This window comes from Macaca nemestrina, chromosome 14 (assembly GCF_043159975.1).
Source record: "Macaca nemestrina isolate mMacNem1 chromosome 14, mMacNem.hap1, whole genome shotgun sequence".
Lineage (NCBI taxonomy): Eukaryota > Metazoa > Chordata > Mammalia > Primates > Cercopithecidae > Macaca > Macaca nemestrina.
The window spans coordinates 71,984,616-72,011,610 of record NC_092138.1 but is presented as its reverse complement, the minus strand read 5'-3'; the positions used below and the strand labels follow the sequence as shown (position 1 = coordinate 72,011,610).

Below are 26,995 nucleotides of genomic sequence, written 5' to 3'. Positions count from 1 at the left end.
CAAAAAACAAAACAGGTTTTAATGGTTAAAACAGATGAAGTAATAGGTTTATAATAACCATTAACTAAGGGAAGCCCTAGAACAAGAAATAAGGATTTTTAATTGCATGCAAAACCTAGTTATCATAAAAACCAATGCAATACCAAAATATCTCAGCTTCCTAGCATAGACTCCAGGTCTTTTCATTTCCAATTCTTGGCAATCAAAATATGTACACTTTTATATGCACCTGGTTGTGGAGGAATAAGCTCATTCACATAGGACTACAAATATCTTTCACAGGTAGGAGGGCACAAAAGAACAGTATTTTCCTCCACTTTTTTGGGTCCATCTTGAGAAACAAAAAAGGCACTCCCAAAGGTTCCTTGGTAACACCTTTGTTAGGTTTCTTAATTACTAACATAATCTTTACATGTAAGGTTAATGGTCCACTCATTTCATAGATCTGGGAACCATCAGGCATTGGAACTGCCTTTAACTCACATGCCAAACATCTGGCTTACTTAAACAAGGACAAAAACTGTATATTGATTTCAAAAACATTTGGGCTTTGTTTCCTTGACAACTTATATGTGCTTAATCACTGGACTTTGGCATGCAGAGCCAAACATATCATGGAACTGAAAGAACCACAATATGAGATGGTGACAGAAGACTCTTTGAATCATTATTCTCAGTTTTCCAATATCAGCTGCTCCAGCTCCCTTATAGCAATCCTACTTTGTCCCTCAGAGCACCCATGCTCTGAACCTAGGTTTAATCTCTCTGCTGAAAGATTTATTAAAGATACTTAGATAAATTACTAAGTCTTTATGATCATCAAACAAAGAGTAAGGGAAGTCAGATGCTCATGGGCAGTTGTCCACTATTCACAGAATCTTTAGAAACCATTTGTCTGAGGCCAAGGAGAATTTGCTTTATCACCAAATTTGACCCACGTTGAGCCATACTAAAACTGCACTTGGGTAACTAGTCTCAAATCAAATTGAGCTTATGTATCGCTCTACATTTATTGCATCCATGCTGTGTGCAATTTCTGATGCTGAATAAGAGAAATGCGGCAATTAAAGGCTTCACCACAAGCATCACATTCATGGGTTTCTTGGGTTTTCACCTCTGCATGCATCTTCTGATGGTTGACAAGACTGCGCTGTTGACTGAAACTTTTGTCGCACTTCTCACACTTATAAGGTTTCTCTCCTGTGTGTATTCTCTGATGCTGAATAAGACCCGAGTTCCGGCTAAAGGCCTTTCCACATTCATCACATTTATGGGGTTTATTACCTGTGTGAACACCCTGATGTCGAATAAGATTACAAAGTTGACTAAAGCTTTTTCCACACTGTCTGCACAGATAGGGTCTCTCACCAGTGTGGATTCTCTGATGTTCAATAAGAAATGAGCTCCGGCTGAAGCTTTTCCCACAGACAGTACATAGATAGGGCTTTTCACCAGTGTGGATTCTTTGATGTTGTACAAGATGAGCACTAACACTAAAAGTTTTCCCACATTCATCACATTTATAAGATTTCTCCTTAGGGTAGACTTCCTGCTGTATAACAAGACTGCAATTTGGATCAAAACTTTCCTTAGTTTCATTGTATGGATAAGTCTTCTCTCTGGTGTGAATTCTCTGATGCTGAATAAGACCTGAGCTTCTACTAAAGGCTTTCCCACATTCCTCACATTTATGGGGCTTGTCTCCTGTGTGAATTCTCTGATGACGAGTAAGGTTGCAAAGTTGACTGAAACTTTTCCCACACTCTTTGCATTGATAAGGTCTTTCACCAGTATGGATCCTCTGATGTTCAATAAGGAATGAGCTCCGACTGAAACTTTTTCCACACTCAATACAAAGAAAAGGCTTCTCGCCAGTGTGAATTTTTTGGTGTTGTATAAGGTATGTGCTTAATCGAAAGGCTTTCCCACATTCACCACATTTATGGGGTCTTTCCCCAGTGTGAATTCTTTGATGCTCAACAAGCAATGAATTTCGACTAAAGCTCTTCTTACATTTGGTACAGTGATAAGGTTTCTCACCAGTGTGAGTTCTTTGATGCTCAATAAGGTGTGATTTCCAACTGAAGGCTTTCCCACAGTCACTACATTTATGGGGTTTCTCACCTGTATGAATCCTTTGATGTTTAACAAGGCTCCTTCTCTGGCTGAAGCTCTGTTTACACTGATTACACTGATAGGGTCTTTCTCCAGTGTGGATTCTCTGATGTCTAATAAGGGTTGAGCTCACACTAAAGGTTTTTCCACAGTAATTACACTCATAGGGCCTTTCCCCAGTGTGAATTCTCTGATGTTCAATAACAAATGAACTGCGGCTAAAACTTTTCCCACATTCATTGCACTGAAAAGGTTTCTCACCAGTATGGACCCTTTGATGTTGAATGAAATGGGCCTTGCGGACAAAACCCTTTCCACATTCTTCACATTTATGGCATTTCTCTTCTGAGTTTGGTCTTTTACAGATAATGTTAGTGTTTTCTCTGAACATTCTCTGTTCCGGGGTCAAAGATTCCCTTGGTATTTCCCATAAGAAGATTCCTCTTTGTTTATCTAACCTACCAACAAGTTCAAAGGTTTCTCTACTCATAGGATCCTGGTCAATTTCACTTTTGATTCTTGTAACTATTACACCCTGTGGTTCCACTTCTTCCTCAATTTCTTCAATTTCTTGTTTTACGGTTGGCTCCTCATCCTTATCTCTGTTCAAAACGTCTGGAATAATAAACAGGAAATACAAAGATCAATCAAGGTCTTTGAAGCAAGGAGAAACAAAGTAAAATGGGCAAACAAAGAAACAAATCAAGTCAAGGTGGGATTAATCAGTCTATCAAAGAAAACAGGGTAGGATGAAAAAAAATCCCCACTAAGTTCAGGAAAATTTAGGATGAAAAAACATTATTGGAGTATGATCAGACCAAATAATTAACAGAAAGGACCAGATGCTAATGGCCAGGCATAGTGGCTCATGCCTGTAATCCTAGCATTTTGGGGGAGTGAGGTGGGAGGATCACTTGAGCTCAGGAGTTTGAGACCAGCCTGGGCAACAGTGAGACTTCATCTCTACCAAAAAAGAAAAAAATTTTTTTTTAAGTAGCCAGGCATGGTGGCACACACCTGTAGTCCCAGCTACTCAGGTAGCTGAGGTTAGAGGATTGATCACTTAAGCCCAACAGGTTGAGGCTGCAGCAAGCCATGTTTCATCACTGCACACCAGCCTAAGCAATACAGTGAGACCTAACTTAAAAAAAATAAAAATAAAAATAAAAAAAGATGCTAAGAAGAATAAAAGACAAAGATCCAGGGGAAACAATAATTCATTTATTAACAAGCATTTACTCACTGCCCATCAAAAGCACTCCAGAAACACTGTAATCAGCCAGGATTCAGAGATAAGACATGAAGCCCCCCCCCCCCACCCCCATCAAATGGAATGGATGTTAAGTAAAAAATGGGGAAAGAAAATAATATGATAAAGAAAATATTAAGTAAAAAGCAGTTCCTGTATAAAGAGACAAAATGGCTTTTAAAAACAATAATAAAGGGTTAGGTGACAGAGAGTCTATGATATTGGGATGCAGAATAAAATAAGTATTAAGAAACATGGTCAGAGTTCGTGGGAGTAACAACCAAAAAGGGCAGTCTGTGGTAGCTTATGACTTCACCAACCACAAATCATACCGCAAGTACAAGTGATTCTAAACTCTCTAACAATGTAAGACCCAAGGTTCACCATCTTGTTCCAACGGAGAGGCTGCATGACATCTGAGAAATAAAAATCTTGGATGTGTTGAAGAAAAGACAGCACAGTGGTCTATCATATAACAGAGTGGTATATAGTACATTTAGGCCTGCTTCTGACATCTTCCTGGTTTTCCATCTCTTGCTGGAATAGATATTAGATAATTCCACCAGAAGATTCAATAATGACCAAATTTATATTTGGCCCTAAACAAGCTCCTTTTTCATACATCCTCTTTTCTCTCAATTTTTTTGTGGAGTCGTCTTTGAATTTTCCATTTGCTTACTTCAAACTAGTCATTATTTTATTCTAAAATAACCTTCTCCTATCCCTCTAAGAAACTACTAGAAATTTTATTTCTTCTAAGGCTACTTATAGTGTCCCCTCTCGGTGGGCTGTATTTTCTTTCACATAATGAAAAAACATGAAAGAACTCCCTAAACTTTCTGTCCTCTACCTATAAAATTATCTGCCAATGGTACGTAAAGATATATCTGATTCTTATGTAAAGCTAATCCATCCACCCCTTATCGATTCCACTCACCTCTGGGCATTTGCTTAATTATCCTCTGCCTTTCCTCTTTCTTCAATATACACTCTCTATTGACACTTTCCTACCATTACATAAATACGTCCAATTTCATCTTGAACCTGAAATCCTTCTCTTTATGAAAGCCAAGCATTGAAACAAAATCTTAACACCGAGGTTTTCTATTTCTTATGTTTTCCATGCCCAACCTCTTCCTATTCAACCTATTCTGCAACCTATGGCAAAATCTGGTTTCTGTTTCCAGTATCTAGAGAAACTTCCCATTACATTACCAATGACTCAAATTAAAAAAAAAAAAAAAATGGGCATTTTTTTTTTTTTTTTTGACAGAGTTTTGCTCTTGTTGCCCAGGCTGGAGTGCAATGGAGCGATCTTAGCTCACTACAACCTCCACCTTCTGGGTTGAAGCGATTCTCCTGCCTCAGCCTCCTAAGTAGCTGGGATTACAGGCACCTGCCACAATGTCTGGCTAATTTTTTTTTGCATTTTTAGTAGAGATGGTGTTTCATCATGTTGGCCAAGCTGGTCTTGAACTCTGACCTCAGGTGATCCACCCACCTCGGCTTCCCAAAGTGCTCGGATTACAGGAGTGAGCCACCATGCCCGGCCTAAAACAGGCATTTTTCAGTTCTTATGTTATTCAGCAGCACCTAACACTGTTGACCACCCCAATTTCTTGACATTATCTGTTTTTGGTTTCTACGCTATTACATTCTTTTATTTCATTCCCTACTTCTTTGGCCTTTTCTGATAAATTTCCCTCATTTATTTCTTTTCCTTTGTCAACTGATTTTTGTTATTGTTACCCACATTTACATCCTTACTTGTTTTGTATATACACCCTCCAGACATCTCCAGTTAAATGCCGCACAAAGGGCTCACAATTAACATGGTCATCATCATCTGCTCTAATGCCTTTCCCCACCTTTAATTATCTCCTGAAAGGCACCATCATCCATTACCCTACAGTCTCAAAGCAGGAATCATCCTGTATTTCTCCCTTCTTCTTATTGTTAATCAATCATCCAAATCCTGGATTTATCTTTAGCACTTACCTTTTAACCCTCACAATCATGTAGCTGCCTTACAATCTTTGGCTCCAGTCTTCAGACTACCAACACATTATATCTGCCTTACTGATTTGAGAAGAGATCTCTATAAAACAGAATTCTACCATGTCATCACCTGTAGATTTAGCAGCTCCCCATCACCGTTAGGATTGAATCAAGCTCTTTGCTATGATACAACTCTTCATGACACAGTCTCTGAGCCTTAAGTCATGTTCCTACCTACTTTATCATACTTTATATAGGCAAATTGTTTGTGTTACACTCTTTCATGTCTTATCTTTACATATCTCATTTACTAAATGTCCCTCAACACTGTTTACCTGGCAAACTTTTGGTTTCACTTTAAGATTCAAAGCAATCTTTAAGTTTAAAGCAACAGTTCCTCTACAAAGCCTTTACTAAGTCCACTAGACAGATCTAGGTGTTCTATTTTTTTATTACCAGCCCTCGTCCATAACTCTATTATTGCTATGATTACACTGCATTTTTTTAACTGTTTATTATTTGTCTCTTCCACTGGATTGTAAATTCTTTGTGAGAAGGCAGTCTCTTCAGAATATTTGTTCAGTTATATTAGCTGGATTAGTGGATACTGTTCTGTCAATTTCATTCAAATGAGTAAGACAAAATTATCATTACTTGAAGACGATATGAATGTATACCTAAAATTCCTGAAATAGGCAAATGAAAATATAATCATAACAAGATTAAAAAGCTTGTTCTTAGTACAAAAAAAGTTAGTAAATATTATACAGAAATGATAAACTCTTCACAATAGTAACCAAAAAAATAAAACCTAGGAATAAACATAAGAAATGTGTAAGATCCATAAAAATATTCCATACAATTTTTCTGAAAGACAAAAGGATACAGTTAAACAGAGTTAACCACATGGGTAAAGAGATTCAATATTATAAGGATCTCAATTCCTTTCAATCTATGAAACTAATCACATTCCAATCAAAAATCATTTATGAACCAATAAAAAAGTCAATACTTCTAAAGTTTAGAAGAAGGCAGACTAGTGAAGTACATCCTGAAAAAGATTATTTAAGAATGACTTATATTACCAGACATAAAACATAATATATTGTTAAAGCAAATAAAACGATGACATTGGCATAAAAATAAATAGGTCAACAGGATAGGCAGGTGAAGAAAACAAGTGTAAGACTCCACACAGAGCAGCCTTGAAATGACTATCCATTAGATCTGGGCTTGGTAATGCTTATGCAGTATCTTCCCATCCTGTGCTCATAGCCAATTTTTCTAGATAGATAGTTGACTCAAAGTGGGTTTCACCAAAGAACCTGGAATTGAAACTGAAGTCACTAGTTATTCTGAAGGTAGCTAGAACTGTAACCTATCAAACCAGAAGCCAAAAGGACAGAAGTATGTGAACATACGAGGAAAGACTAAATTGTCAAGGAAAAAAAAAGAGATAAGACAGTGTTATAGACTGAATGTTTGTGTTCTCACCAAATTCATATGGTGAACTCCTAATCCACAATGTGATGGTATTTGGAGGTGGGGCCTTTGGGAAGTAATTAAATTTAGATGAGCTCATGATGGTGGGGCCCCCATGATGGGATTAGTGTTCTTATAAAAAGAGGAACAAAGACCAGAATGTTTGCGCTCTCTCTCTCTCTCTCCCCTCTTCTGCCATGTGAAGACACAGTAAGAAGGTGGCAATCTGCAAGTCATTGCGGAAAGAGTCATTAAAACTGAAGATGTCAAAGATCTGAGAAATTAAGCTATCAACCGTATCATTGATGTAGCTATTGAAGGTTTTTTTTCTTTTTAATAAGCTTGAACAAGAAAAGTATGAATGAAAAGCCAAAACTATAAAGCTAGATGAGAGCTGCATTATGAAAAGCAGTTAAGATGAAGTAGAAGCATTGCAACAGTAGAGTAATAGTGATCTCTTATCAAGGGAGCTCTCACCAAGGAGCTGGAGATAGGGTCTATTGAGGAGGATGAAAAGACTGTGGGAGGATAAATGATGAATGACGGAAAGCTGTATTTAAGCTGCAATAAAGAGGACAGCCTACAAGTACAAGATCATCTATGGGCACACTGTCACACCTTGTCCATATGGTATTTACATATGGGCACTTATTTGGTTCTATCAACCAGAATACCGTATGTATGGATAATCTGGCAGTGACTGAGAGACAACATGGCATATTAAAACACACACACACACACACACACACACACACCAACAGCTGATATGGCTGAAGACTAAAGTAGTGTGCAGGAAAAAACAGGCGAGGAAAGAAAGATAGGCAGAGGCTATACTTGGAAGGTCCTATATGATAAGAAATTAAGATTTTTATCCTTTAAGCTATCAGGAACCATCAGAAGTTTTACAGTTAACTAATACAAAATCACTTTGGTGGCAGTAGAGAGAATATATTTTTAAAAAGGAGACTAGTGGCAAGAGGGTAGTTTAGGGGTTAATGCAATAATCCAGTTAAGAGATACTAAGTCTGAAATTAACTGTACCTAGTCATACAAATATTTAAGAAGCATATAATATAGGCCTGGCTCTGTGCTAAGTGCTGGAGAAATCAAATGAAACAGGTATATTTACCATCCTCACGGTAATCAGTGAGGTTAGAAAAGTAACACATATAGAATGATTGTAGTATAGTATAATAAATTCAATAGCAGGAGTATATACAAGGTAAAACAATGAAAGGAGTGCTTAACTCTGGAGAGAAGGCCCTTGATTTTAATGGATTGAAACTCGCCAGGTTTGAGTTACTCATGTGGTCTTCAAAAGATGACTAGGAATTTGAAACTCAACAGAGAAGACGATGACAACAATATAAGTCAATATTTATATTGTTCTTACTACATGTTAGTGTGTTAAGTGTTTTACATATATTAATTTAGTTAATGCTGACAGTTACCCTATGAGGTAGGTGCTATTATTATTTCCATTTCATAAAAAAATAAACTGAGGCAAAGAGAGGTTAAATCACTATAGTCACCAGGCTAAGTAAGTGGTGGAACCAGGATTTAAACCTAGGCAGTTAGGCTCCACATTACTTTTCTTAGGTGGAAATAAAGATTTGAGCCAGGCACAGTGGCTCATGCCTATAATCCCAGCACTTTGGGAGGCCAAGGTGGGTGGATCACCTGAGATCGGGAGCTTGAGACCAGCCCGGCCAACACAGTGAAACCTCTTCTCTACTAAAAATACAAAAATTAGCTGGGTGTGGTGGTGCACACCTGTTTATCTCAGCTACTCAGGAGGCTGAGGCAGGAGAATCTCTTGAATCCAGGAAGTGGAGGCTGCAGTGAGCTGAGGTCGCACCACTACACTACAGCCTGGGCAATAGAATGAGGCTACGTCCTAAAAAAAAATTGGGACTTATCTTCACAGAGTGGTAGCTGATGACCTGAGTGTAGGTAAGGTCCCCCAGGGAAAGAGTACAGACTGAGGGGAAGTCTGAGAATGCAAGCCAATGGAGGGAAACAATAAAGACTCTCACATGTTCATAGAGAGGTCGAATAAAATAAGGTCCCAAAAGGGTCTACTGCATTTGACAATGATGTTGTTATAGATCACTGTTAAACAATTTAAAGGGAGTATTAGAGGCAACACAAAGGGGCTCAGACACAAGGGGAGGTAAAGAAGTACAGAACACACATTAACTACTCTTACAAAATCTCTTACAAAATCCTGACTGTGAAGAGAACAAGCAGTAAATTATAGGCAGCAGCAAGAGGGAGAGTCTGGCTCATAGGAGGGATTTTTTCTTTTTTCCTCTCTTTTCTCCTATTGGAAGAGTTATGAACATACCAATCATCAGAATAAGAGAGAATAAATAGAGACTGAAACTATAAGGGAACAAAGAATGACTGATTAGTTTCTGGAAAGGTGAGAAGATGAGAGCAGCTTTAAGTGTGCAGATAACAGGCAGAGAAGTTGAGAGTTCGTGCTTATTGGCCCCTATTTTCTCTGAGAAACAGGTGAGCTTCACTACTGAATGATGGATAAGCTTTTGGAATAGTCACTAAAAAGAACAGGGCAGTGAGCATATCAAGGACAAAAAATATTGCTAAGATATAAAAACCCCAGTGGAGACTAGAAGAAAAAGGCCATACTTATATACAGGACATCAATCTTTTTGGTTAGAGAATTTCTCCTGCTATGTTTAGCAATTCGGGTAGGAAAGAGGGAAAGGTGCATTTTATAACAAACACAGGATTTGAAGTTTGCAGAATGGGTAGAGAATAATGACAGGCTGGCAGGTGAGCTTGCTGGTCATTAGATGGGGAGACAAGCCCAGAGAGGATGGACACCTTGGTGAAAAAACAGAGACATCAAGGGACAGGAAACATCGTTAATAATGAGTGGGTTTAGGTGGAAAGAAGTAGGAAAGATAGAGAAGTTGTAGTAAGCTCCACAAGGGGAGAAAGCCTCTCTGTTTTGGCTACCCTTGTCTAGTTAGTCAATAAACTTTCATTGCCGAATAACTGGTCAGAGAATAGGGTATTGGGATTTACGATTTGCCTGTTATGACAAAATTGCTGTGATCAATGATGTAAGGTGCTGAGTGAAAATGAAAAGCAGGGTCCCTGAAGTAAGACCCACTGAGGCTGAAGTATTAAGTAGGTCATCCATGGCATGAGTTAAAATAGATATGAAACATGTGACAAAGTTATGTGTGAAGGACCAAACAAAAAGTTGACAGTGAAAAGGAATTGAGTGGAAAAAGACCTCAAAGAAGGAGAGATATTGTTTGAAGGTGGACAACTAATGCTTTGGGGACAGCATTTAAAAGCTGAGTGAACAATAACTTCCCCCTTCCAACGCTGAGACAAAGGATGGGGAAGGAGGCGGATGTGGGAGAATAAGCGGCCCCCACTTGAAAAACTGCCAGAGAAACGTTGTCCTTGGGAAAGTGCCAGATTTCAGTTAAGGCCAGGAGGTAAGGAACATTATGTGAAGACGAACAGGGGCTCCAGAAGGCAGAGTGAAAAGGGGTGGGAGGAAAGCTGTGGGAGGATGAGCCAGGACGGAAAGTACAGAACAATATGGGAATGAGATTACGAAGACAGGATGCCCGAAAGGCTTGCAGTTTGGTCACTTCAAGGAAGCTAGGGATGAGAGGTATGGAAACAATTAATGGCTAAAAGGTTTGAATCAGAACTTTGGAACTAAGCAGTTTTGGTACTGGTTTCTGTCCAAATATTCTGTTAGTCTGATTTCTCTCTACTTTCTTAGATATTTTAATTAGAGAAACAGCAGATTCTTACCCAGTGAGACCAGGTTTCCATAATTCTCCATCATGACATCTTTATACAGGCTTCTCTGAGCTGGGTCCAGATAATCCCACTCCTCCTGGGTAAAAAACACAGCCACATCCTCAAATGTCAGCAACCCCTGAAATAGTATGATTTCTGTAGTCAGTTCCTGTTGTCTCAAGGACAATTCTACCACTAAAAGTGGCAGAGGCAATCACTTATCGGGGCCAAATAGGCTAGGAGGAACATGATAACTGAAAGTTTCATATGTTGCCCAATTCTGGGAACGAACTGTAACTGACAGACATATCAGACTAGAAAGGACCTATGGATAAGGCTTTTCTGATGTATTATGCCCTAACAGTTTAATTTTAGTAAACTGCCCCAAGGCCTCTCCAAGCTTCCCTCACCTCACTGCCTACTTCAATTTTCCATTTGCACTGGCTTGTGACTCTATTCAATTCAATTCCTTGAGGTTCTCTAAGCGTGTACCTTGGGGTCCAGGCACTGTGCCAGGAACAGAAGACACAAGGGAAGGTCAAAAATGGTGCTTCACCTGAAGAACTCACAAATGAGAGAGCTAGTCTGGAGCATTATTTATTTTCTCTGGCCGATTTATCAAGTCTCTCTAGAAAAAGAAAAAAAAAAAAGGGGGAAGCCAGTGGGCAGTTTGTTCGCGAACCGCAACCCAGCGCACTAGTGGGGAGCTCCTTGCAAGGCGCTGGCCCTAAAGAGGCGGTCAGGAGGTGGGTGGGGGGCCCGGGGAGAAAGCAGTGGTGCGGCCTAGCTGGGGTAGTGGCGAGACAACCGGGATCCCCGAGGGGTGCTTACTTACCTTTGACTCCGGCGGGGGGCTCGGGGAAGCCATCTCCCAGGCAGAGAATAGGGGCAGGAATTGGGGGCGGCCTCACGGAAAGGAGCCTCTGGTGAGGCCTACCCGGCTGCTGGAAATTAGGCTCGACGAAGACAAGGATCCCTGGCTGGGTCTGACCAGTGCCTGCCTCGGCCCCCAGGCGGTCACGACCCCAACAGCGTATCAGACCGCGATCCCTGGCTGTCCCCCAACCTCGAACCCCAACCCCTACTCCTGCCTGGTTACGCAGCCTTTCAGGCCTTGCTAGAGCCTCCTCCCCGCTGCCAGTTCCTCCTCCTTTCACCCAAGTAGCGCTATGACCGCCCGCCCCCGGACCAGAAGGCGTCACCCAGATCGTTCCCGGGGCCCCCCTCAACTACATCTCCCGTCATGCTCGGAAAGAGCGCCACGGTCCAGGCGCCGCCAGCAACAGCTACCGGACTACATTTCCCAGCGTACACAGCGGGAGGGAGCCTACAGGAAAACGAAAGCTCTTGCCACTGGGATTATATCCGATTGGCTGATCTGGGCACGTCACTGCTGGCTGAGGGCTGCGCTCAGGCCCGTGGATCTCATCGAAGATGGCGGCGCGATATCTGTCCGGTATTACCAGGCGAGTCTTCCTGTGGACAGTCTCAGGGACACCACGTAGAGAATTTTGGTCTCGATTCAGGTAAAACTGAAGGGTGGACGGTGGGTCACGTTCAAGGAAAGTTAAGGAGGATGAGGGACGAATTCAAAAGAGGGTGTTAACGCTATCGTGGTCCCGCGCCTGATCGGAGCGAGAACAAGGAGGTACGGTTAGGGTCCCGAGTTGAGAAGCACTCATTGAGTGGTGGGACCCAGTCTCTTCCCCTCTCGGCCTTAGTTTTCTCATCTTATAACGGAAATACCACCCCCTTTCCCTTTCACTTCACTCATTCATTTATTGAGCAAATAGAATTAACCTCGTGTGCGAGACACTGAGTGTGTTGCCTGAAAGCACACGAAAGCGCTTAGTAAACTAAACTCATTTGCCGGCTGTGTTTTTTCACAAGCAAGGTTCAGTAATGAAGTACCGCCTCCTCATTTTGTTTGTTCATTCATTCAGTAATTCAACAGATTTCTCAGGACCAGCATTACTCTAAGCGCCTAGGATAGAGCAGGAAAAACAAAATCCCTTCTCATCCTCGAGGTACTCCAACGTATGAGGAAACAGGCCCACAGGAGGGAAGTGATTTTCCCAAAGTCACAAAGCAAGTTAATTGCAAAGCTGGATGTAGAACATAGGTCTCCTAACTCCCCATCTACTGCTTTTTCCGCTGCACGGCTGCACCGTGTGTAATTGTTTGAAGGTAAATCTAATTTGACTTAGATAGTGTTTAGGAAATCAAAACGTATGGTATTGACCCTAAGGAACAATGTATGCCCTCTTAGGTTTAAAACAAAAACTACTACAATTAGGAAATATTTTTTTCATCAGTTCATATATTAGCTTTCCCTCTTCTTTGGTTAATATTTGTTAATATCTCTAAAATATCTTCCAAGTTTGTTTTATTCATTCACTCAACAAATATTTTTTAGATTGTTTACTATAGCCAGGCTATATCTTAAGTGTTACAAGAATACAGTGGTTACTAAAACAGACCAAATTTTTGTTCTCGTTGGGCCAATGTTCTAATGGAGGAAGAAATGAACAAATGTGTAATGTAATTTCAGGAAGTGGTAAATTATGAAGAAAACTAGAGGAAGTAAGAGATTACTGAGAATGATGGTTATATTTTCTTTACTATTTTAAAAAATTTATATATTTAAGGTATACAACTTGATGTTGATTATTAGTCAAGCTAATTATCATATTCATCTCTTTACATACTTTTTTGTTTTGTTTTGTTTTAGAGAAAGGAGTTCTCACTGTGTTGCCCAGGCTGGTCTTGAACTCCTGGGCTTAATCTTCCCGCCTCAGCCTCCCAAATTGCTGGGATTACAGGGGTGAACCACCATGCCTGGCCAGTTAGAATTTTTGTGTGTGTGGTGAAAACACTTAAAAGAGTTTTCTCTCAGAAGATTTCGAGTATACAGTACAGTATTATTAATGGTCATCACCATGGTGTACGTTAGATCTCTGGAACTTACTCATTCTATGTAATTTAAATTTTATCTTTGTCCAACATCTCTCCATTTCCACCACCCCTGGGAACCACCATCCTACTCTGTTTCTGTGACTTTTTTTTTGTTTTGGAGATGGAGTCTTGCTCTGTCTCCAGGCTGGACTGCAGTGGCGCCATCTCAGCTCACTGCAACTTCTGCCTCCCAGGTTCAAACGATTCTCCTGCCTTAGCTTCCCGAGTAGCGGGGACTATAGGCGCCCGCCACCACACCCAGCTAATTTTTGTATTTTTAGTAGAGACGGTTTCTCCATGTTGGCCAGGATCGTCTCGATCTCTTGACCTCATGATCCACCTACCTAAGCCTCCCAAAGTGCTTGCTGGGATTACAGGCATGAGCCACCACGCCCGGCCTAATTTGACTTTTTTAGATACTACATATAAGTGAGATCATGTGGTATTTTTCTGTCTGGTTTATTTCTTGTAGCATAATATTTTCTAGGTTTATCCATGTGTTACATATATCCTTTTTTAAGGCTGAATAAAATGCCATTTTATGTGTGTGTATGTATGCACACACATAATATATACATATATATTCATAGACACATATATACACACAATGGCATTTTATTCAGCCTTAAATATTGTGTGTGTGTGTGTGTGTATACATATATACATATACACATATACACACATGCTGCAATGAAGATGAGAGTGCAGATATCTCTTTGAGATACTGCTTTCATTTCCTTTGGATATATACCCAGTGGTAAGATCGCTAGATCTTAGGATAGTTAGGATAGTTCTGTTTATAACTTTTTGAGGAACCTCAATTCGGTTTTTTATAATAGTTCTGCCAATTTTCATTCCCATCAGCAGTATATAAGGGTGCCTTTTTTTCCATGTCCTTACCGCACTTGTCTTTTTGGTAATGACCATCCTAATGGGTATGAGGTGATGTTTATTTGTAATTTTTTTTTAATGTTTATGGATACATACTAATTGTGCATATTTATGGGGTACACATAATATTTTGATGCAAGCATACAATATGTAATGGCCAAATGTGAATAGTTGACATATCCATCATGTTATTTATTTGTTTTGGGAGCATTCTAAATCTTCACTTCTAGCTATTTTGAAATATAAATAAATTATTACTAACTATAGTCACCCAATTGTGAAATCAAACACTAGAACTTACTCTTTCTAGAGGTATTTCTCTTCTCTAACTGTATTACCCTTTTTAACTGTATTTCTAACCAATCGGTCTTCATACCCCACCTCCTCACTACCCTTCCGAGCCTCTGGTAACCATCAATTTATTACTACCTCCATGAGGTCATTTTTTTTTTTGGTTCACACATAGAAGTGAGAATGTGCGATATCTGTCTGTCTGCACCTGGCTTATTTCACTTAACAGTGTCCTCCAATTTCATCCATGTTACTGCAAGTGACAGGATTTCATCATTTTTTAATGGCTGAATAATATTCCATAGATTATATGTACAGTTTTTTTTAATATCCATTCATCCATTGGTAGAAACTTAGTTTGATTCCATATCTTGGCTATGGTGAATAATGCTGTAATAAACATGGAGTGCAGATATCTCTGTCAGACTGATTAACTTTCTTTTGGACGTATACCAAGCAGTGGGATTGCTGGATCATATGGTAATTCTGTTTTTCGTTTTTTTGGGGAAATTTCCATACTTTTCTCCATAGCAGTTGTGCTAATTTACATTACCACCAATAGTGTACTAGTATTCCACTTTCTCTATATCCTTGCCAGCATTTGTTATTTTTTGTCTTTTAAATAATAGTCATTTTAACTGAGGTGAGATGATACCTCATTGTGGTTTTGAGTTGCATTTCCCTGATGATTAGAGATCTTTTTTTTATATACCTGTTGGTCTTTTGTATATCTTCTTTGAGAAATACGTATTCAGATCTTTTGCTATGTTTAAATCAGTTTTTGTTGTTGTTGTTGTTATTGAGTTGTTTGGGTTCCTTATATATTCTGGTTATTAATCCCTTGTCAGATAGTTTGCCAATTTTTCTCCTATCCTCTAGGTTTTCTGTTCACTTCATTTATTGTTGCCTTTGCTATACACAAGCTTTTTAGCTTGATGTAATCCCATTTGTTGATTTTTGTTCTTGTCGCCTGTGCTTTTGAGGTCTTACTCAAAAGGTCATTGCCTAGACCAAAGTCCTGAAGCATCTCCCCAATGTTTTCTTCTACACAGAAGCTTTTTAGTTTAGTGTAATCCCGTTTGTCTACTTTTGTTCTTGTTGCCTGTGCTTTTGCGGTCTTACTCAAGAGGTCGTTGCCCAGACCAGTGTCCTGAAACATCTCCCCAATGTTTTCTTCTAGTAGTGTTATAGTTTTGTAACTGCCCAATGGGTTCACTTTGCCTAGACAGAGCTGATGTGTCAAGGCAGAGGAATTGCAGTGGAGAAAGTAATTCACACAGAGTTGGCTGTGCAGGACACTGGACTTTTATTATTAGTCAAATCTGTATCCCCGAAAACTCAGGGATCAGAGGTTTTAAAGATAATTTGGCAGGTGGGGGCCCCGGAAATGGGGAGTGTTGATTGGTTGGGTTGGAAATGAAATCACAGGGGGACTAAGTGAGTTCTTGCCAACTTATGTTCCTGGATGGGATCACAGAACTGGTTGAGCCAGATTACCGGCTTCGGTGGTGTCAGCTAATCCATTGAGTGCAGGGTCTGCAAAATATCTCAAGCACTGACCTTGGATTTTACAATAGCAGTGTTATCCCCAGGAGCAATTTGGGGAGGATCAGACTCTTGCAGCTGGAGTCTGTATGACCCGTAACCATAATTTCTAATCTTGTAGCTAATTTGTTAGTCCTACAAAAGCAAACTGGTTCCTGGGCAAGAAGAAGGTCTTTTCAGAAAAAGGCTATTATCAATTTTGTTTCGGAGTCAAACCATAAACTGAATTCCTTCCCATGGTTAGTTTGGCCTATGTCCAGGAATGAACAAGGACAGCTTAAAGGTTAGAAGCAAGGTGGAGCCAGTTAGGTGCGATTTTTTTTTTTCTTAGCATTACTTTGGCTATTCAAGGCATTTTGTGGTTTCATACTAATCTTAGGATTTTTTTTCTTTTTTTCTTTTTTTTTTTATTATTATTATACTTTAAGTTCTAGGGTACATGTGCATAACGTGCAGGTTTGTTACATATGTATACTTGTGCCATGTTGGTGTGCTGCACCCATCAACTCGTCAGCACCCATCAACTCGTCATTTACATCAGGTATAACTCCCAATGCAATCCCTCCCCCCTCCCCCCTCCCCATGATAGGCCCCGGTGTGTGATGTTCCCCTTCCCGAGTCCAAGTGATCTCATTGTTCAGTTCCCACCTATGAGTGAGAACATGCGGTGTTGGGTTTTCTGTTCTTGTGATAGTTTGCTAAGAATGATGGTTTCCAGCTGCATCCGTGTCCCTACAAAGGACACAAACTCATCCTTTTTTATGGCTGCATAGTATTCCATGGTGTATATGTGCCACATTTTCTTAATCCAGTCTGTCACTAATGGACATTTGGGTTGATTCCAAGTCTTTGCTATTGTGAATAGTGCCGCAATAAACATATGTGTGCATGTGTCTTTATAGCAGCATGATTTATAATCCTTTGGGTATATCCCCAGTAATGGGATGGCTGGGTCATATGGTACATCTAGTTCTAGATCCTTGAGGAATCGCCATACTGTTTTCCATAATGGTTGAACTAGTTTACAATCCCACCAACAGTGTAAAAGTGTTCCTATTTCTCCACATCCTCTCCAGCACCTGTTGTTTCCTGACTTTTTAATGATCGCCATTCTAACTGGTGTGAGATGGTATCTCATTGTGGTTTTGATTTGCATTTCTCTGATGGCCAGTGATGATGAGCATTTTTTCATGTGTCTGTTGGCTGTATGAATGTCTTCTTTTGAGAAATGTCTGTTCATATCCTTTGCCCACTTTTTGATGGGGTTGTTTGTTTTTTTCTTGTAAATGTGTTTGAGTTCTTTGTAGGTTCTGGATATTAGCCCTTTGTCAGATGAGTAGATTGCAAAAATTTTCTCCCATTCTGTAGGTTGCCTGTTCACTCTGATGGTAGTTTCTTTTGCTGTGCAGAAGCTTTTTAGTTTAATGAGATCCCATTTGTCAATTTTGGCTTTTGCTGCCATTGCTTTTGGTGTTTTAGACATGAAGTCTTTGCCCATGCCTATGTCCTGAATGGTACTACCTAGGTTTTTTTCCTCTAGGGTTGTTATGGTATTAGGTCTAACATTTAAGTCTCTAATCCATCTTGAATTAATTTTCGTATAAGGAGTAAGGAAAGGATCCAGTTTCAGCTTTCTACTTATGGCTAGCCAATTTTCCCAGCACCATTTATTAAATAGGGAATCCTTTCCCCATTTCTTGTTTCTCTCAGGTTTGTCAAAGATCAGATGGCTGTAGATGTGTGGTATTATTTCTGAGGACTCTGTTCTGTTCCATTGGTCTATATCTCTGTTTTGGTACCAGTACCATGCTGTTTTGGTTACTGTAGCCTTGTAGTATAGTTTGAAGTCAGGTAGCGTGATGCCTCCAGCTTTCTTCTTTTGACTTAGGATTGTCTTGGAGATGCGGGCTCTTTTTTGGTTCCATATGAACTTTAAAGCAGTTTTTTCCAATTCTGTGAAGAAACTCATTGGTAGCTTGATGGGGATGGCATTGAATCTATAAATTACCTTGGGCAGTATGGCCATTTTCACGATCTTGATTCTTCCTATCCATGAGCATGGTATGTTCTTCCATTTGTTTGTGTCCTCTTTGATTTCACTGAGCAGTGGTTTGTAGTTCTCCTTAAAGAGGTCCTTTACATCCCTTGTAAGTTGGATTCCAAGGTATTTTATTCTCTTTGAAGCAATTGTGAATGGAAGTTCATTCATGATTTGGCTCTCTGTTTGTCTGTTACTGGTGTATAAGAATGCTTGTGATTTTTGCACATTAATTTTGTATCCTGAGACTTTGCTGAAGTTGCTTATCAGCTTAAGGAGATTTTGGGCTGAGACAATGGGGTTTTCTAAATATACAATCATGTCATCTGCAAAGAGGGACAATTTGACTTCTTCTTTTCCTAACTGAATACCCTTGATTTCTTTCTCTTGCCTGATTGCCCTAGCCAGAACTTCCAACACTATGTTGAATAGGAGTGGTAAGAGAGGGCATCCCTGTCTTGTGCCAGTTTTCAAAGGGAATTTTTCCAGTTTTTGCCCATTCAGTATGATATTGGCTGTGGGTTTGTCATAAATAGCTCTTATTATTTTGAGATATGTTCCACCAATACCGAATTTATTGAGAGTTTTTAGCATGAAGGGCTGTTGAATTTTGTCAAAAGCCTTTTCTGCATCTATTGAGATAATCATGTGGTTCTTGTCTTTGGTTCTGTTTATATGCTGGATTACGTTTATTGATTTGCGAATGTTGAACCAGCCTTGCATCCCAGGGATGAAGCCCACTTGATCATAGTGGATAAGCTTTTTGATGTGTTGCTGAATCCGGTTTGCCAGTATTTTATTGAGGATTTTTGCATCGATGTTCATCAGGGATATTGGTCTAAAATTCTCTTTTTTTGTTGTGTCTCTGCCAGGCTTTGGTATCAGGATGATGTTGGCCTCATAAAATGAGTTAGGGAGGATTCCCTCTTTTTCTATTGATTGGAATAGTTTCAAAAGGAATGGTACCAGCTCCTCCTTGTACCTCTGGTAGAATTCAGCTGTGAATCCATCTGGACCTGGACTTTTTTGGTTGGTAGGCTGTTAATGATTGCCTCAATTTCAGAGCCTGCTATTGGTCTATTCAGGGATTCAACTTCTTCCTGGAAGAGTGTAAGTGTCCAGGAAATTATCCATTTCTTCTAGATTTTCCAGTTTATTTGCATAGAGGTGTTTATAGTATTCTCTGATGGTAGTTTGTATTTCTGTGGGGTCGGTGGTGATATCCCCTTTATCATTTTTTATTGCATCGATTTGATTCTTCTCTCTTTTCTTCTTTATTAGTCTTGCTAGCGGTCTGTCAATTTTGTTGATCTTTTCAAAAAACCAACTCCTGGATTCATTGATTTTTTGGAGGGTTTTTTGTGTCTCTATCTCCTTCAGTTCTGCTCTGATCTTAGTTATTTCTTGCCTTCTGCTAGCTTTCGAATGTGTTTGCTCTTGCTTCTCTAGTTCTTTTAATTGCGATGTTAGAGTGTCAATTTTAGATCTTTCCTGCTTTCTCTTGTGGCCATTTAGTGCTATAAATTTCCCTCTACCCACTGCTTTAAATGTGTCCCAGAGATTCTGGTATGTTGTATCTTTGTTCTCATTGGTTTCAAAGAACATCTTTATTTCTGCCTTCATTTCGTTATGTACCCAGTAGTCATTCAGGAGCAGGTTGTTCAGTTTCCATGTAGTTGAGCGGTTTTGATTGAGTTTCTTAGTCCTGAGTTCTAGTTTGATTGCACTGTGGTCTGAGAGACAGTTTGTTATAATTTCTGTTCTTGTACATTTGCTGAGGAGTGCTTTACTTCCAATTATGTGGTCAATTTTGGAATAAGTGCGATGTGGTGCTGAGAAGAATGTATGTTCTGTTGATTTGGGGTGGAGAGTTCTATAGATGTCTATTAGGTCTGCTTGCTGCAGAGATGAGTTCAATTCCTGGATATCCTTGTTAACTTTCTGTCTCGTTGATCTGTCTAATGTTGACAGTGGAGTGTTGAAGTCTCCCATTATTATTGTATGGGAGTCTAAGTCTCTTTGTAAGTCTCTAAGGACTTGCTTTATGAATCTGGGTGCTCCTGTATTGGGTGCATATATATTTAGGATAGTTAGCTCTTCCTGTTGAATTGATCCCTTTACCATTATGTAATGGCCTTCTTTGTCTCTTTTGATCTTTGGTGGTTTAAAGTCTGTTTTATCAGAGACTAGTATTGCAACCCCCGCTTTTTTTTGTTCTCCGTTTGCTTGGTAGATCTTCCTCCATCCCTTTATTTTGAGCCTATGTATGTCTCTGCATGTGAGATGTGTCTCCTGAATATAGCAGACTGATGGTTCTTGACTCTTTATCCAGTTTGCCAGTCTGTGTCTTTTAATTGGAGCATTTAGTCCATTTACATTTAAGGTTAATATTGTTATGTGTGAACTTGATCCTACCATTATGATATTAACTGGTTATTTTGCTCGTTAGTTGATGCAGTTTCTTCCTAGCTTCGATGGTCTTTACATTTTGGCATGTTTTTGCAATGGCTGGTACCGGTTGTTCCTTTCCATGTTTAGTGCTTCCTTCAGGGTCTCTTGTAAGGCAGGCCTAGTGGTGACAAAATCTCTAAGCATTTGCTTATCTGTAAAGGATTTTATTTCTCCTTCACTTATGAAACTTAGTTTGGCTGGATATGAAATTCTGGGTTGAAAATTCTTTTCTTTAAGAATGTTGATTATTGGCCCCCACTCTCTTCTGGCTTGTAGAGTTTCTGCCGAGAGATCTGCTGTTAGTCTGATGGGCTTCCCTTTGTGGGTAACCCGACTTTTCTCTCTGGCTGCCCTTAAGATTTTTTCCTTCATTTCAACTTTGGTGAATCTGGCAATTATGTGTCTTGGAGTTGCTCTTCTCGAGGAGTATCTTTGTGGTGTTCTCTGTATTTCCTGGATTTGAATATTGGCCTGCCCTACTAGGTTGGGGAAGTTCTCCTGGATGATATCCTGAAGAGTGTTTTCCAACTTGGTTCCATTTTCCCCCTCACTTTCAGGCACCCCAATCAGACGTAGATTTGGTCTTTTTACATAATCCCATACTTCTTGCAGGCTTTGTTCATTTCTTTTTCTTCTTTTTTCTTTTGGTTTCTCTTCTTGCTTCATTTCATTCATTTGATCCTCAATCGCTGATACCATTTCTTCCAGTTGATCGAGTCGGTTACTGAAGCTTGTGCATTTGTCATGTATTTCTCGTGTCATGGTTTTCATCTCTTTCATTTCGTTTAGGACCTTCTCTGCATGAATTACTCTAGCCATCAGTTCTTCCACTTTTTTTTCAAGATTTTTAGTTTCTTTGCGCTGGGTACGTAATTCCTCCTTTAGCTCTGAGAAGTTTGATGGACTGAAGCCTTCTTCTCTCATCTCGTCAAAGTCATTCTCCGTCAAGCTTTGATCCGTTGCTGGCGATGATCTGCGCTCCTTTGCTGGGGGAGATGCGCTCTTATTTTTTGAATTTCCAGCTTTTCTGCCCTGCTTTTTCCCCATCTTTGTGGTTTTATCTGCCTCTGGTCTTTGATGATGGTGACGTACTGATGGGGTTTTGGTGTAGGTGTCCTTCCTGTTTGATAGTTTTCCTTCTAACAGTCAGGACCCTCAGCTGTAGGTCTGTTGGAGATTGCTTGAGGTCCACTCCAGACCCTGTTTGCCTGGGTATCAGCAGCAGAGGCTGCAGAAGATAGAATATTGCTGAACAGTGAGTGTACCTGTCTGATTCTTGCTTTGGAAGCTTCCTCTCAGGGGTGTACTCCACCCTGTGAGGTGTGGGGTGTCAGACTGCCCCTAGTGGGGGATGTCTCCCAGTTAGGCTACTCAGGGGTCAGGGACCCACTTGAGCAGGCAGTCTGTCCCTTCTCAGATCTCAGCCTCCTTGCTGGGAGATCCACTGCTCTCTTCAAAGCTGTCAGACAGAGTCCTTTGTGTCTGCAGAGGTTTCTGCTGCTTTTGTTATTGTTTACTGTGCCCTGTCCCCAGAGGTGGAGTCTACAGAGACAGGCAGGTTTCCTTGAGCTGCTATGAGCTCCACCCAGTTCGAGCTTCCCAGCAGCTTTGTTTACCTACTTAAGCCTCAGCAATGGCGGGCGCCCCTCCCTCAGCCTCGCTGCTGCCTTGCCGGTAGATCACAGACCGCTATGCTAGCAATGAGGGAGGCTCCGTGAGCGTGGGACCCTCCCGGCCAGGTGTGGGATATAATCTCCTGGTGTGCCTGTTTGCTTAAAGCGCAGTATTGGGGTGGGAGTTACCCGATTTTCCAGGTGTTGTGTGTCTCAGTTCCCCTGGCTAGGAAAAGGGATTCCCTTCCCCCTTGCGCTTCCCAGGTGAGGCGATGCCTCGCCCTGCTTCAGCTCTCGCTGGTCGGGCTGCAGCAGCTGACCAGCACCGATTGTCCGGCACTCCCTAGTGAGATGAACCCAGTACCTCAGTTGAAAATGCAGAAATCACCGGTCTTCTGTGTCGCTCGCGCTGGGAGTTGGAGACTGGATCTGTTCCTATTCGGCCATCTTCAGGATTTTTTTTCTATTTCTGTGAAGAACGTCATTGGTATTTTGATAAAGATTACATTGACAGTATATTGCTTTGAGTAGCATAAGCATTTCAACAACATTAATTCTCCCAATCCATGAACATGGGATATCTCCATTTTTTGTGTGTCCCCTTCAATTTTTTTCATCAGTGTTTTATAGTTTTTATTGTAGAGGCCTTTTACTTCTTTGTTGAAGTCTATTCCTAGATTTTTGTGTGTGTGTGTGTGTGGCTGTTGTTAATGGAATTGATTTCTTGATTTCTTTTTCAGATTGTTTACTATTGGCATATGGAAATGCTACTGATTTTGTATGTTGATTTTTGAATTCTGAAACTTTACTGAATTTATTATTTCTAAGAGCTTTTTGGTGGATATTTAGGTTTTTCTAAATATACATATATCAAGATAATATAAGATTATATATCTTACATATGATATGTAAGATCATATATCAAATAAGAACAATTTGACTTCTTTTCAATTTTGATGTACTGTATTTCTTTCTCTTATCTAATTGCTGTGGCTAGGACTTCAAGTTTGTTTTGAATACAAGTGATGAAAGTGAGCATCCTTGTCTTGTTCAAGATCTTAGAGGAAAGGCTTTCAGTTTTTTCCCATTCAATGGTGCTAGCTTGTTTTGTGTCCTTGTTTGGTGGGTTTGTCATGCATGACTTTTATTATGTTGAAGTATGTTCCTTCAGTATCCAGTTTATTGACAGTTTTTATCATGAAAGGCTGTTGAATTCTATGAAATGCTTTTTCAGCATCTATTGAAATGATCACATGATTCTTGTTCTTGATTCTGTCAATGTGATGTATCGAGTTTGTTGATTTGCATATGTTGAACTATTCTTGCATTCTGGGATGAATGTTGAGGATTTTTGCATCTGTGCTCATCAGGAATATTGACCTGTGGTTTTCCTTTTTTATTTTGTCTTTGTCTGGTTTTGGTATCAGGGTAATGCTGGTCTTGTAGAATGTGTTTTCCTTTTTTATTTTGTCTTTGTCTGGTTTTGGCATCAGGGTAATGCTAGCCTTGTAGAATGTGTTTGGAAGTATTGTCTCCTCTTCAGTGTTTTGGAATAGCTTTGGTAGAATTCTTATTGGTTGGCATTAGTTCTTCTTTAAATGCTTGGTGGAGTTCAGTAGTGAAGCCATCAAATCTTAAGCTTTTCTTTGATGGGAGACTTTTATTACAGCTTCTATCTCATTATTTCTGTTGGGTTTTCTATTTCTTCATGATTCAGTCCTGCTAAGTTGTCTGTGCCTAGGAATTAATCCATCTCTTCTAGGTTTTCCAATCTATTGATGTATAGTTGCTTGTAATAATCTCTAATTAGCCTTTAAATTTTTGTGATATCAGTGTAATCTTCTTTTTTGCCTCTAATTTTATTTATTTGTATCTTTTCTCTGTTTTTCTTATTGTAGATAAAGGTTTGTTGATTTTAATTTTTCAATAAACCAACTTTTTAATTCATTGATCTTTTCAATTGCTTTTTTTAGTCTATTTCATTTGTTTCTACACTGATCTTATTTCTTTCCTTCTACTAATTTTGGGTTTGGTTTGTCTTTTTCTAATTTAAGGTGCATCTTTAGATTGTTTATTTGAAATTTTTCTTTTTTCATGTAGGTGTTTATTACTATAAGCTTCCCTCTTATTACTGCTTTTGCTGTATCACATAGATTTTGATGTGTTGTGTTTTCATTTTTATTGCTTCAAGACATTTTAAAATTTCCTTCCTAATTTCATCATTGACTCCTTGGTCATTTGGGAGCATGTTATTTTTTATGTAGTTGTATAATTTCCAGAGTTCTTGTTATTGATGTCTAGTGGTATTTCATTGTTGTTAGAAAAGTCCTTGATATGATTTTGAGTTTTATGAGTTTGTTAAAACTTGTTTTGTGTTCTAAGATACAGTCTACCCTGGAGAATGTACCATGTACTCATGAGAAGACTATGTATTCTGCAGCAGTTGGGTGAAATGTTCTCTAAGTGTCAAGTCCATTTGGTGTAGAATTTAATTCCAGTGTTTCTTCGTTGATTTTGTCTGGATGATCTATTATTGAGAGTGGGTGTTGAAATCCACAACTATTAATGTATTGTAGTCTATCTCTTCCTTTAGATTTATTAATATTTGTGTTATATGTTTAGGTTCTCCAATATTGGTTGCATATATATTTATAATTGTTATATGCGTTTGCTGAATTGACTCTTTATGATTATGTAATGACCTTCTTAATCTCTTTTATAGTTTTTGACTTGAAATTTATTTTATCTGATGTAAGTGTAGCTACTCCTGTTCTTTTTGGTTTCTGTTTGCATGGAATATCTTTTTCCATCTCTTCACTTTCTGTGAAGTAGAATATAAGTAAAATTAAAAGTCAGGTAGGATGTGATGCACTCTGAGAGCAGTATAAAGTGCTGAAGAGATCACATGAAATTACAATTATATTTGATTCTGGAAATTACGTAAAGCCTCTTGGAAGAGAACAATTTTATCCTAGGACTTACAGAATAAGCAAGATTTACATAGGTGAAGATAAAAGACAGACATTTTAAGATATAACTTGAGCCAACACATTGTGTCAGGAAAGTGGGAGTGTGCTTGGGACACAGGATATAGAGTACCACATGGAGTATATGTAGGTAATCAGTGAAAGGTAAGACCAGAAAGGTAGATTGAGGTGGGATCTTGGAGGATGGGGTATCCCAGACAGAATGATTTATCTTACTTCTTCACCTATTCTTAGGAATTCTTACAGTATGTAAAATATATACTTAGTTTTTTTCTGTCTCTCCCAACTCAGTTCAACTATGAATGTTCTAAGGGCAGGGGCCTATCATATTCTTTACTACTCTCCACGGTCCCCAGCGGTAGTCAGTGTGCCTTTGTTGATTTTGATTGGTAGGCAAGATTTGGTCTGGTGTTTGTCAACTTCATTAATAGATTTGTGTGTTTTTGATCATTCCAGAAAAGAGAAAGAGCCAGTGGTTGCTGAGACAGTAGAAGAGAAAAAGGAACCTATCCTAGTGTGTCCACCCTTACGAAGCCAAGCATACACACCACCTGAAGATCTCCAGAGTCGTTTGGAATCTTACGTTAAAGAAGTTTTTGGTTCATCTCTTCCTAGTAATTGGCAAGACATCTCCCTGGAAGATAGTCGTCTAAAGTTCAATCTTTTGGCACATTTAGCTGATGACTTGGGTCATGTAGTCCCTAACTCCAGACTCCACCAGATGTGCAGGGTTAGAGATGTTCTTGATTTCTATAATGTCCCTATTCAAGATAGATCTAAATTTGATGAACTCAGTGCCAGTAATCTGCCTCCAAATTTGAAAATCACTTGGAGTTACTAAGCAATTTGGAGGAGAAACACATCAAAATCATTGTTTTTCCCTGACCAAGAGGGCTGCTTATTAGACCTTTTGATACTTTACCATGTGAAATACTACCAGAACTGTTCTCTAAACCCACTTTTTCTGTAGAGGAATGTATTATCTTTTTTTGTCTCATATTATGAATGGACAAATAACGGACTTTCTGTTTTCATATTTGCTGAAACCATTTTTTAAATGAAATCAGGTAATTATTAATTTATGAAAAGTTTTGAGAGGACACTGTCATTAACTTGGGTTTAAGACAGGAGGACATTGCAAGTTCACACCCTTCATAGGCATAAAGTAGTTGCAAGAAAATATTTTCATCCTGTTAGGATTCATATCTAAGATAGAGTTATTATGCATTGCCCATATACAAATAAACTTTTATTAGATAGATACCTATAAAAGAAACATAAAAGTATGTTATGTATTACTGACAGTTCTAGATTAATTTCTTTTAGAATTAAAGTAGATTTGTTAAAGTGAATTGTGTGTTGTAAATTTTTTAAGTGAAATTTGCTGGTGTTCTCCCTTGCCATTTCTTTCCAGTAAGTATAACTTTGAAAAAATTAGAATATGTGCCAGCTATTGAGTGCTGTGATTCTTCCTCATAAGAGATGTGCCAGATTCTATGTCTAATTGCGTATTCTCTTCAGAGGAGATGATGCTGATTTTAAACCTTTTTTTCTATAACTTTTAAAAAGTGGTGTTGAGTATTGA

The 26,995-nt window shown here is 39.3% G+C and overlaps 2 protein-coding genes across 8 annotated transcripts; one reads left to right on the top strand and one right to left on the bottom strand.

Moving 5' to 3' along the window:
• LOC105480984 (zinc finger protein 189) lies at nucleotides 1–12,075 on the bottom strand. 7 transcript variants are annotated; one of them, XM_071078088.1, is made up of 4 exons: nucleotides 11,971–12,075; nucleotides 11,132–11,267; nucleotides 10,652–10,778; nucleotides 1–2,730 (listed from the first exon to the last, which is right to left on the bottom strand). In XM_071078088.1, the coding sequence occupies exons 3-4, from the start codon at nucleotides 10,683–10,685 to the stop codon at nucleotides 1,010–1,012; spliced, it is 1,755 nt and encodes a 584-aa protein (XP_070934189.1). In that variant the 5' UTR covers nucleotides 10,686–10,778; nucleotides 11,132–11,267; nucleotides 11,971–12,075; the 3' UTR covers nucleotides 1–1,009. The 7 variants fall into 7 exon arrangements, with proteins under 7 accessions (XP_070934189.1, XP_011738520.1, XP_011738521.1 ...); XM_011740218.3 differs by lacking the exon at nucleotides 11,971–12,075 and adding an exon at nucleotides 11,475–11,857; XM_011740219.3 differs by lacking the exon at nucleotides 11,971–12,075 and adding an exon at nucleotides 11,475–11,857 and having other exon boundaries at nucleotides 10,652–10,736.
• LOC105480983 (mitochondrial ribosomal protein L50) lies at nucleotides 12,019–26,762 on the top strand. Its single transcript, XM_011740213.2, has 2 exons — nucleotides 12,019–12,165; nucleotides 25,867–26,762. The coding sequence occupies exons 1-2, from the start codon at nucleotides 12,074–12,076 to the stop codon at nucleotides 26,249–26,251; spliced, it is 477 nt and encodes a 158-aa protein (XP_011738515.1). The 5' UTR covers nucleotides 12,019–12,073; the 3' UTR covers nucleotides 26,252–26,762.
• Nucleotides 26,763–26,995: the final 233 nt, after the last annotated feature.